Source organism: Dermacentor albipictus, chromosome 1 (genome assembly GCF_038994185.2).
Source record: "Dermacentor albipictus isolate Rhodes 1998 colony chromosome 1, USDA_Dalb.pri_finalv2, whole genome shotgun sequence".
In the NCBI taxonomy this organism is placed as follows: domain Eukaryota; kingdom Metazoa; phylum Arthropoda; class Arachnida; order Ixodida; family Ixodidae; genus Dermacentor; species Dermacentor albipictus.
This window is the reverse complement of record NC_091821.1, coordinates 259,170,605-259,183,682: the sequence shown is the minus strand read 5'-3', so window position 1 is coordinate 259,183,682 and position 13,078 is coordinate 259,170,605. Positions and strand designations below refer to the sequence as shown.

At 41.8% G+C, this 13,078-nt stretch overlaps 1 protein-coding gene across 2 annotated transcripts in view; it reads right to left on the bottom strand.

Annotated features, from left to right (window-relative positions):
* The window catches only part of PAPLA1 (Phosphatidic Acid Phospholipase A1), an 89,427-nt gene that overhangs the window by 6,355 nt on the left and 69,994 nt on the right, over positions 1-13,078 (bottom strand). For both annotated transcript variants that reach the window (XM_070531248.1, XM_070531249.1), the window contains 2 exons: positions 8,926-9,123; positions 1,918-2,062 (listed from right to left, as the gene is read on the bottom strand). In XM_070531248.1, coding sequence (XP_070387349.1) covers positions 1,918-2,062; positions 8,926-9,123 — 343 coding nt within the window. The remainder of the gene's footprint in view (positions 1-1,917; positions 2,063-8,925; positions 9,124-13,078) is intronic.

The window sequence follows — 13,078 nt, the reverse complement described above, 5'->3', positions numbered from 1 at the left end:
AATTTCATTCTTAACCTATTAGTACAGTGATGGAAGTGCTGCTCCAATTGCTCCTAACTGGTCCAAAAAAATGCTGTTACATGCTGCTCAAAACTCTCATTTTTGTTAGTAACTGTGCCGAAACGGCGCTGGGAAAATGAAGATGAGGAACTTCAACCATGTGACCAACGAGCCCTAAAGAAACCGAAAACAAGCTGTACACTATGATCATTTTTGAAAACGCAGTGAAGCCAATCGTAGCCTCGGCTGCAGCTGAGTCCACCGAGGCATATTTTTTTTGTGCACGTGGGCGCACGGTCTCCACGGTGCCTATCACACCACAAGTACTGATAAAATGCATAGCTCATTTTACTGCATGTTACATAACCATCCACCTTCTTGCAATTTGCATTGACTATAGTATACGCAATTGTTTCATAATAAATATTAGCATTTATGAGGCGCTTCAATGATGCTTTTAACTCTAGGAGTCATATGGCATATTTTGCCATCTGCTACGAAAACACCAATAGCTGCTACAAAATAGCATTTTTTCTGCTCTGAAAACACTTATGGCTGCTCCAAAGTGGCATTTTTTCTGGTGCAAAATCTGCTTCAAGAAGTAAAATGTCACTTCCATCACTGTTAGTATCGCACATAAAAAAGCCTGTGATATGCTAAAGTACAAAGAGATTACATTGTCAACAGCATGCACAGATGTACAGTACAGTTAAACCTCGATATAACGAACTTCAATATAAAGAAATTCTCGATATAACGGAGTATTTAACTTTTCATAACCTCTTGTTCATAGAACATGCATTTAGAACCTCAATATAATGAAGCGCGTTTGTGTGCCATTTCAATATAATGAAATTTCACTGCCACCACAAAGGAATGCCGAGACAATAAATCCACGGACGCAGATGATCAAATTATTGAATTACAACTGGCTGTTTGCAAACGCACCTCTCGAATCGCGCGACAACAGCGACCGCCGAAGTGGAGCTGCAGCATGTTCCATGTAAAGTCCATCCTATCGCGTACTGCGCACTGTGCTTTAGGTGCAAGTGAAAGTGTGCAAGGGTGAGAGAAGATGGTGGCTTCACAAGTGCCGCCTTCCCATGCGAGCAAGGGCAAAGGGGGGGGGGGGAGATGCGGAGTGGGGGGTAAGTTGACGCGCGTCTCAGCCGTGGCTCCGCATGACTGTGCTGTAAGCGCATATGCAGCCACGCATGCAGAGTGGGCGTGCCAAGGTGGCGTGGCACCATGTAATTTATCTCCGCCTATTTAGTATTGGGGGTTGCATAATCTCAAGTTTCAGTGATCCGTTGGAGCAAGAAGCAGACGAAGCTTTCGCTTCCCGCTGCCGACGCTTTTCCCGATAGCGCCGTCCCAGTGCGGGCGACGGTATCGGCTGTGGGAACAGAGTGCACGTAAAAGTGTGGCTGGCTTCGCTTAATTCGTACCGCCGAGAAGATATCATACATGGCATGGCATGACACATGGCATGACACGGCATGGCACGTACATGGCATGAAACCGTATGATTTGCAGACTCCCGAATTTATAAAAATGAATTGTTTTCTCATTCAAATTTGCTTTGCTCTTTTCGATTGCCCGATAATTCAGAAAATTCTGTGGCTACTTCCCGTGTAAGAAAAAAATCGATTGGCGACTATTATTTGCATAAAAGGCCGAATTTCAGTAGAATGAAACTTTGATATAATGAAGCAAATTGCAGATGTTACCGACTTCGTTATATCGAGGTTTAACTGTAGTACCAAACCAGGGGTGCAAAACAACATCAGATAGATGTGCTGCTAAATAAACTACTATGAAATGAGGTATTCTGCCACCATATAAAACATTATCCAGTTTCTACAGTAGTACGAAGTGGCCAGGACACTTCGAGGAAGCAGGTAGATTTATACTTGCCAGTAGCATGCATGGCTAGCCAAGGCAAATAGGTACTCATTGAAGCTCTCGATGGGCTTCTCTTGGAGGACATAATCAATGCGTCTGCCACCATTCAGCTGGCCCACACCAATGTCCTCAATGCCTTGCAAATCAGACACTGTCACTGCACAAAAGACACAAATCTGCCAATCAGCAATGCTCCCTACTCGTTCCTATAATGACGCAAGTTCAAGGCATAAAAATATTGGCATTACCTTTTTCACTCTTTCATGTGACAGTCTTTTACAAGTTGTCTGAATAAAATGTGGTATGTGGCTTTCACTTGACAAAAATGTCCAATAAGTAACGATGCTGGCAGGAGACATTCACAACTTGCTGCTGCTTTCTTTGTATACAGTGGCAGCTATCTCTATCGAAGGTAGATTTAATAAGAGATGTCTGACAACAATAAAATGGCTATCTGTTTCTAACTGACCCAAGAGAGACTAAATTACTTGTTTCTTTAGCCATGTGATTGGCATGTTTCAGTGAACTGAGTCTGGACATACACTTGAAGTTATTCTTGCATTGAATAAAGGCAACAGTGCCCAAGTGAATGTTCTGGAAGCATTTGCCATTTTCCTGGGCTGCTACACAAAGAATGGTCTTAGTGAGACTTGCTGATTTTTTATATGAGCATTTCACGAGGACAGAACTGCACTAGGAATAGCAAAATCAGCTTTTTAAGTTGAAGGCAGCAAGTGGGAGAATGACTATCATATAACGGCTATCTGCATAAGCCTGCTGACTGAATTCACTTTCTCTCTTCTTTAAGCAACATTTTGGAAATAATTATTTCCCGATTTAAATGCCAACTACCACTACCTCAAAATACTATTACTGTATTTATACGAATATAGGTCAAATTTTTTTTCCCAGAAATGCTACCTAAAATTGAGCTATCAACCTTTACTTGTGACCAAAGAATCTTGACCTATACTTGTGGACAAAGCTAGCAAAAGTACGGAGCTAACAGACTTCCACCGCCGCACCTGCTGTAAAGCCAGTCTGGAAATTACTTAGCTTGACTCTAAAAAACGCTGCATACTTAACGCATTCCACAGCATTGAGGACGACAGAGTTTACGGTGTTGAAGCATCCAACGAGGATGACTTCTCTGGTAGTTCTGTCAAGGATGCAGCTTGTGGCATCGACTTCAGAGATTTATTAGCTAAGCTTGTGATAAAGAAGGGTGATGTTCAAAGTTCTTCATTGTTCTAAAAAGATATGCGTTGACCTATATTCACATTATTTATCTTTTATTTCTTGGCGAGTTCAATATATACAGGAGTCGACCTGAACTGAAGTAAATTACGTAGCGCATTTGTTCCATAATATCAGAAATGAAAAAAGCTACAATTCAGTCAGTTTTAAGAACATGCGTAGCAAAATATGTGTACATAAATTTTGTAAAAACAAGCAAATGTCCTGGATGTGTTCGAATAAGTTTGGCTGGGCATATCCAGTGACCATATTTAATTTTAGTGAAAAAATTCTATTTTGCTGCCATAATGCCAAGTACAATGAAAATTATTTTAGTTTTGCAGAATCTGTCTTCACGAAAAAATTATTGATGCACCAGGTCAGTCAGAAGCACCCTTTAATGATTTTATCGATTCCATTTTTTAATTAGCTCCCAAAGAAAAAGTGTTACAGCTATGACACTAAAAATATTGAGTGATAGAACTGCAATTCAATATCAGCGTTTCTAACTATTAGCACGGAGCATCATCTATATAATATGGAGAAAAATTGCAGAAATGGAACATCGCATAATATCAGCCAAAGTCCACATTTTTTTTTTCTCTCTGCACTTGCGAAGAGCACAGTTTTTAATGCTGTCAGCCTGTTTCAATGAAATTCGTTCAAATTTTAGGCAGATATTTAGGCAAGTTAGTAAACTAGCAGTATTTTAAAAATCGTAAAAAAATGCCATCTTCAATTTCTGTTTAAGTTCCCAAATTAAGTCCCCCCACCCCCAACTGACTTGAATTAATGTAATCTGAATATACATGTTGTGCATCATTTGTTCTGTTTTACAAATTACAGAGTCAGAAATGTGACACAATAAGTGGTACCACCACTGTGACATACAGGATCTGTGAATTCTCATTGCTGCAGTTTTTTTTTTTTTGTAACATGAAAATGCTAAAGGACGGTTCACAAAACGCAGATTGATAAAAAAAAAATTTTGGGTGAAAACACTCAGTGCATTTCCCGAAAGGAATAGCAGAATCTGTGCATGGGCACGGGGATGGAATGGTGGGGCATAGTTATAGATTTAGGGCATAGGCATAGTAGTGTGCTTTTGCCTTTAAGTGCATATCCTGCATGCAGTCTGTAAGGGCCAAAGGTTAGCAGCATGTATAACGGCTACCTACAACTGTTTTCGGCACTAGAGGTCTGACCGCAATAAAAGAACCCGTACCAATTACTCCGCATTGTGTTACACGAGGAACACAGGCTGCTTGAAGGACAAGAAAACTATTTCTTCTCTGAAGGGAATCGTACAATAACAGGGTGTCTACCAACTGGGAAAACCGGGAAAACTGGGAATTCTCAGGGATTTTGAGTAGTCTGGAAAAACTCAGGGAAAACTCGGGGAATTTGTGCTTCTATCAGGGAAAATTAGCTGTAATTTTTTTAGAGGGTCAAAAGTCGCGGTAATGCTGGCTCGAGAAACAGACAGGGCTCGTAACGAATCGTCGTCGGCTGGAGGAGTTGCCAGTGTACAGTCAACGACCGACTTTCCGGATTCCCGATAACTCGGACGGCTTCGCGACACCACCACGTACCCCAAAGAGTCAATGTATCATAACGTCTGAAATTTCAGACGCAAGAACTCTTCGCCGTCCGATTTTCTAAACGTTTTGCGTGATCGCAGGTCCGAGACGGCATTAATGAAAACCACCACCGCTGCTATTTTGATTACCTCGCCGCCTTGAACCGGTGCTCTCGCACGCAGATCCGCTGGCAGCCGTAGCCACCACTGCGGCAACGCTAGGTCTAGCTGCTTCGACGTTCGCTGTTAAGCTTCTTGTCGTTCGGTGCCGTGTTTCATTTCTCCGCTGACAGCAATAATTTTGTCTTCGAAGCTCGGAAAGCACGGCGCATTGCATAATGCTCTTTCCCGAAAGTCTGCTTCGCCTCATTACAGTCGTGTAACGCGGTGAAGCGTAACAAGCGTAGGAAGGGGCAATTGTCGCGGGACACCGTATGTATTCCTTAATTTTACACGTGTGCACCCGCCCTCACCTGTCACAGTAGAAGCACCGATATGCCTAATAAGTGCACTGACAGGCATTCAGAGCTTTTTCAGACGTACATGTGTCGATTTTAGCCCTTAAGGGCAGTAAAAGACATGAATTTATTTTTTCAGACTGCCTGATTTTTCAGAAGTTTTAGCGCCCCTAGGGGGTCCGAAAAATTGGACGTTGACTGTAAATTGACCAAGAGTATTCTTCAAATGGTCCGTGGGGCGAACGCGCGGCGAAAGGAGGACGAGAACAGAAAGGATCGACGCACTGAGGAATGAACGGGGAATTAAGTATGCGACCGCTTCTTTGAAGGAGCCTGCGCTGAAAAAAACAAATTGTTGGCTGATGCTGAGATGCAGGTGTCCCTCATCCAAACCAAAATAAACTCTTTAAAGCAGTGAAACACAACACTGAGGCGTCTTGCGCGAGCTGAGAGTATGTCAGGACAGTTGCATGACACTGAGCATGCTATCAGTTGATAGAAATAGCTCATATTCGAAAATATTTGCTTCTGTATGCATCTCCTTTTTATTTGTACTAGAGAATGTCCAACTCGATTTGAGAATTTTTTCGAAGACATTTTATTTGCTGTGCATTTTAATAACCCCTCCCTTATATTCTTTTTTTGAATAACATAAACACTCCTCCTTAGTATTCAAATTGGATTAAGTCAGTTTTCTTTAAAATTTTTTTCATATGCTTACTAGAGAGTGACAGCATAGGGCGATATGGTTTCAGCGCGACTTGACATAAAACATAGTTCTGCATCACTCAGGGAATTTTGCAACAGCACTCAGGGAAAACCTGGAAAACGCAGGAAATTTGGAAATGTCACCTTGGTAGACACCCTGAATAACATAGTAGAATGAAAACCTACACTGCGGCCGCAGTGCATGCGCAATCACCGAGCAGTATTAAAAAAAAAAATGAAATAAAGAAGACAAGAAAAGGAATCTATTGCTAAGGCATAAATGTCATATCCAATTACAAACACCGTTTGAGCGGCCTGAACGCATATAGCAGCGTGCGAAGTAGTACGAATGACTGTTCTGAGAAGTATCGCCAGCAGTTTCCTACGGTGCGACCTTAATGCGGTGCAATCCACTTCAATCGCAGCGCTGCCACAGTATTTTTCGTCGTCACGCACCTCACTGCAAAGCATGCGCCGCCCCAGCTCCTCATCCCATTCAACTGTATTCTAATACACTCTAATGCGAGCAATATGCCAGCAGCGCGGTTTGCATGGTCTGTTTGTGTTTCAGAGGGTGGGGCGGCTTAGAGCTATGGGCACAGTTCATTTGTGTTTGGAGGGGTGCAAGGGTGACGGGAGAGGGGCGTGCGGAGATGGCTGGAAAATGAGCGCGCAGTGGCTGTTGAAGCAACGGCCCATCGTGCAGCCGCTCGAATTTCTCGTTTTCCTTTTTTATTTTCAAGGATTTCGCATTTCACTACCTTTTGGCTCGGACACCCAGCAGCCAGACTTCATTGTTACAACCGATAATGCGGCATCGGGGCATTGTATTGAGCGGGTTATTTAACCATGCAAAACATACAAAAGTTCGATGGTGGAGCAACTTCTCATTTTTATAACCGATATATTGTTAAAACCAGTATCATTATAAATGGGTTCGACTGTAACAGAATGGAGAGAAAGCACAAACAATCTTATTAACCGAGCGCACTGTCGTAACTTGATCAGTGAGGGAGCGAACAGTGGAACTTACAATATATTGCAGAGAGTACGCATATGGGATGGTTGGTTCATGATTACGAGCAGTAAGCAGTGCTAAACAACAGGACAAGGAGAGGGACACAGACAACTGCGCTGACTAACAACCAAGTGTCTTTATTCTTTCAGTCATCATATATATACGGCACCGCTATCTCAAAGCACAGAATCAACAGAATTCAGCATGCGCAGGGGCGAAAATTGCAATTACTGATGAGATAGGAAGGCAATCTCCTTCAGAAGGAGAGAAATAGAGGGAAGGCTTACACATGCTGCACCGCTATTATGAGTGTGGAAAACTTCAGAAATAATATGTGCACGGTCATCGCAGTATTCTGACAGATAGGTCACATCTTTAAAGGACGGCTTGCAGCCGCATTCATTGCAATGCAGTGATAATCGACTATCTCTAGCTCATTTTTGAACTTTGTTTGAGTGTTCGCGCATGCGGTCATTGATGCACCACCCCGTTTGACCGATATAAAAACGCTTGCATGAAAGGGGAATCTTATAAACCACACAGTCACAACAGTCAGCAACAAACCTATGTCTGTGCTGCTTTTTACAACTTTTTTTGTTGTTCTCAGTCACCCGATTGACTTGATGGCACAGGCTACCTCTCCTTCCGAAGGAGATTTCCTTCCCATCGCATTAATTGCAATTTTCGTCCCTGCGCATGCTGAATTCTGTTGATTCTGTGCTTTGAGATAGCGGTGGAGTTTATATATGATGACTGAAAGAATAAAGACATTTATTTATTTATTTATTTATTTATGATACCCTCAAGATACATAATTGTACATTGCAGAGGGGAGGGGCGAGAATACATTCGAAGAGTAAGAAATGCAGGATTAGTTCAAGGAATTTCCAACGAACAAAAGCAATATGAAAAAAGTAGTAATGCATTCATAACAAATATCAGAGACTAACATAACATGAAAATACAGAAAGAATACACTTAAGCAAGCAGACAATGTTCACGAATAAGTACATAATTATGCCATTTGCCACCATACATTATTTTATGTTGATTAGTGCATTCTTAAAACGAGTGGGGTCACTGATGCTTACTAATGATGTTGGTAGATTATTCCAGTCAACTGAAGTCCTAGGAAGGAATGATTGTGAGCACGCGACGATGTTATGATTGGGTGCGTTAACTTTATGTAAGTGGTCACAACGAGCTGAATAATAAGGCGCACGTTGGATCCAAAGAGGGCGAAGAGATGCGTTGTGGTAGTAGATTTTATGAAAACTTTTACTTGGTTGTTAGTCACGGCTGCTATGTATGTCCCTCTCCTTGTCCTGTTGTTTAGCGCTGTTCACTGCTTGTTACACTACATCTCAGTGAGCCATACCACACTGGGTCACACATTTGAGGGAATCGACCCTATGATGCCCCAGCCCATGAGGTTTTTGGAAAACTGGGGTTTATGTGGGTGTTTCTGGCCGAACAGGAATGTTTGCCCACTGCATGGCTGTTGTGGTCAGCAATTATTTTGTGAATTCCAGACACTACAAAAGGAATACTGCTCTCGTGTACTAAATCACTCTGGAAAAGCAGGAATTATTCTTGCGTGAAAATATCTACAAGCCAGTGTACTTCTTTACCCAAGATATTTAAGAGAGTGGTTTGATCACTACAGTGGCTGCAGTACTATGGCGTCTCCGCTGAGTAGGAGGTAACAGGATCAATTCACAGCTGCAGTGCCTGCATTCCAGCGAGAGTGGCATGAAGAAATGCCTGTGCATTTAAATTTAGGTGCATCTTTACAGCCACATGGTCAAAATTAGCTCACCACCAGAGCATGTATAATAGCCTGATATACCTTCAGGTTGTAAAACACCATTGACTGCTACTGACACTTCACTAAAAAAAGAGTTGCAGAGCTATTTTTTAACTGCTCGTACAGTGAAGCTTCCATACGGAAAAAGAAAGAAGCCTGCATAACTGTCCCTGTGTTGCAAAAGAAAGGGCTTCAAGAACAGTGAAAAGTTTACCTGTGCTCTCAACTTCAGCTGCATCGGCCTGACGGATAATTTCTTCCTGGAGCACACGATCCACCTCTGCCTCCATTTGTGCCGGTGAGGACCGATGAGCACGGGCAAATTCATTAAGTGAGTTCCATGTATATCGGAGTGAATCCATGAACCGTTGCTTCAAGTCTGAACCCATTCGGCTAAGGCTCTCTTTAAGCTCTGGAAGAGAATGTTTGTACAATGCACCAAAAATGTAACACAACACAGACATTCCAAAATCATGCTTAGTGCCAAAGAAGACATAGGTATGACAAAATGTGCCTGACAAGGAAATGCAAAGAATCTACTTCAACTGCCAGATGCTTCAGAATTAATAATTCTGCTACATCTTTGCCACAGCTCAGAACTTTACTGCCACAAAACTAATGCAAAACGTTTAGACCCAGGTGCCAACATATCAACTTTTGCACTCATACAAATATGATGCTAAACTCTCAGACTGCATGCCAGGAGAGCCTAAAGGTCATGATGATGCAGTGACAAGGGCAATTCCTGCTGCAATCAACCAGTTTTTGTGCATGCACATATAGCCATGGCAATGTTAACCCTTTTTTAAAAGAGAGGCAGTGAATGACAAATTGCTTTATTACACGTGGCCCCAAGTTCTTAAAATGGTTCGTTGTTTCTGCTTTGTTGACATTCTGCAAAGCTTGCGTAACCAAACTAACAAATCTGCATAGCATAAATTAATGACTTGAAAATATCTACTTAAACACTCTTACAAAGTACATTCCACAGATTTGCAGCATGTTATCATGGCGTTACAGAGGCATAAACTTTGACAAAGTTGTGAAACTGATCTAGGACATACCGATTTAAGAGACTATAGTAGATGTTGCGAATTCATAACTTGCAGCCAGAAGAGGTTCACGATTACTTTATGCTCAAGATGCAGAACGAAGTGCTTATATATGTACACCGATTCTTCACAGTGCTGCGTCAAATTGCTATGTAAATGTTTACCATGCCTAATTACATTTACAGACTCTACTGCATTTCTGCAGAAATGCAAGTGCATTGAGATAAGCTGTGGAAAGCCCTGGTTAAAACTTTTATATTACAAGAATAGCTAATAAGCGAGAAAAAGGGGGTTAACCGAGGGGCCCTATTTTTATTAGTCATATCAGCCAACAGACACTGGCACGAAGGACAACAGAGGGGAAATTACTTGTGCTTAATAAATGAAATAAAGAAACGATAAATTAATGGAAATTAAAGTGGATGAAAAAACAACTTGCCGCAGGTGGGAACCGAACCCTAGAGCATGTATCGTTACATGCGTTACGTTACATTATTGTGCGAAGGTTGTGGGTTCGGTTCCCACCTGCGGCAAGTTGTTTTTTCATCCACTTTAATTTCCATTATTTATCGTTTCTTTATTTCATTTATTAAGCACAAGTAATTTCCCCTATGTTGTCCTTGGTGTCAGTGTTTGCTGGCTTCTTATGATAAAAATAGGTAATGCCACCTGTCTTACATGCGCCAAACTGAAGCTAACAGTAGTGCTATGATTTCAGCTAAGCTTTCTCAATCTCAGCACAGAACATAGGTCATTTCTGCAGGCCTCCACCATTTCTACAAGATGTCCTGTATTTTGTTGAATAGGCAACATATCAAACAATGTACAAGTATTTGTCTTGGTGCTAGTGATTACAGAGTGAAAACTGCACCTTATGTAGATAATGTCTCATTTTAATGGAATAGTGCCTGCAGCATCATAAAAACTGACAATTGGTCTAATGCAAACGACAAATACACAAAATATGTAGAAGAAACAAATACGACAGGACAAGTGTGAACTTCTAACATTTATTTAAAATGCCATATTGCTCGAAACTTTTCACAGCGTATAGGTGGTAAAGCTGTACATTCAACATGGTGGTCGTTGAGATGATCTTGGTTGCTGGTGGAGTGGAACGAGTACGTTAGGAGAAGATTTCTTTGCACTGCAGTTCCCCTCTGATGTATGTTATTGCATAGACAAGGATGCAATAACATTTTGTTATAACCGAAGGCATCTTGGGTACATGAATGTACCCACATAAGGCACTTAAATGCATAAAATTGTAAATAGTGCAAATGTAGCAGCCTGTCATGTCACAAACATGAAATTATTGATGGAAATGTGTTGTCACAGAACGAAGTGATCACGCATACGCCTCAACAAAGTGAGCCAAATTCTCGGAGATGCGCTTTATGTTTCTGCCTGCAGTGTACACCACAGCTTAGCGTTTAGTTGACTTCAGTATCAGTCGAGGGTTGTCAAATTCAGCATGTTTTGTATTACAAGCTACGAAATGAAGATGAAAAGGTGATATGGAGTGCGTGTATGTAAGAAAACAAAGTAAAAAAATTGTGTTTTGTACTTTGCAACCAAACAGCAGCAGCGATTGTGGATATCCAATAGCATTTACTAGGTTCCCTTGATCACATAACAGCGGAAGACCTGGACAAGAATTTGGCCAGAAGAAGGCCAAAACAGTCATATTTAAGAAATGTTACCTCTGTTTTTGATTCTACATTTCTGGTCTTCAAGGAACGCAATGAAATAAAATAATAATAATGGGCCGGGAGGAAAAGAGGCACTACTATCAAACCAGACAAGACGAGGATACAACGACTGCCGGAGATGTGAAGGTCAGGGTACACGAGAAAGGTATGCATTCTAGGCACTTAAGACTCTGAATAATGCAATGGGTATTTTGAACGTGGACCTTTCATGATGCATCTGAAACACACTGCGTCTAGCAGGCATGTGGAGCTTTTTTTTTATCTCACTCGATCATTGAGAGCTCTTTTCTTTCACAACGATTTAGTTGCATTAATGTGGCGAATTGGGCATGTTGGTAATATATCTGAAAAGGTGGCAGTGCTAAAAAGAAAGACACGGATGGAGACAGTGCTCGTCCTTGTCATCCTGTCTCCGTATCTTTCTTTTTAGCGCTGCCGCCTTTTCAGATTTAGTTGCACTCCCCAACATCTGCTTTCACTGAATGTCCCACACTTCTACTTTGGAAAGGGATTGATAGGCATGTTGCATGCACTCCTTTCTGTGCCTGTAAAAGTAGCAGTCGCCTATTCCTCCGAGGCTGATCATCGCATGACTGGTTCATCAACAAACTGCGTCATGCCCCCACCATCCGTGAGAGTTGTAAATACACTCAGCCCCATGTCAAGGACACAGATACAACATTCATAGCAAAAGCATAAGTGTCTAAAAGCACCTTGTCAGAAAAGCCACCTCCATGTCACAGAATGCCAAAGATGGGCAATTAATGCACTTACCTTCAGCATTTTACGCAAAGTACACTTCAACTATTTTCCTTTATTTTCTGGATATGGTAGACCCACCTGGCTACCCACTGTAAGAAGTGTGCCTGTGTCCCTCCATTTGGCAAGACATCCTTTTCAAGCAAAGAATAAATAAATATAAGGAAATGGTGGAAGCATAATTCATAATGAAGGCTGGAGAGAAGTGCAATAGTTGCCAGTCTTCATTAAAGGGACACTAAAAGCAAATACTAAGTTGACATGGACTTTTTAAATACCTGTCCTGAAACCTCGCAACGTTTATTTCGTGCCAAGGCGTAGTTTACGAGAAAATTGTATCTAAAACACCTTTTTGGAAATTAAAATCTCTCGCCACTCAATTGGGGGAGTGGTGACATTGCATACACCATTACCGCCCTTTGCTGCCATTGGTGAGTAAAACGGCGCCCGACAGACAGCAGCACCGAGCCAAGACAGAGCGGTGGATTCGCTGCTGCAACTGATTTTTGGTCAAGTGGCTTAGACCATTCAGGCATCCCTAGACATCACATGGAAGTTGAATTCTCTGCTACTTGAAGTTCGTGCAAGTTTCGCGGGCCAGCAAAACCAGTGCAGCACTATGCGATCAGGAAAGTACTGAAATGCGAAAGCATGGGCAGCACAGAGTCGAGCAAAAATGAAACTTTTAGACCGCGGGCGTTATTGTCAACGGTAATTTCAGTGAGTTCTTTTTTCTAAACATGAAATGCAACTGGACAAGTAGCATTTTATCTCATCTTACAATACAATACGAGGATCTTTCTTGCAACTAGTAGTTGAGTACTAGTGACAGAATTTAACCGAG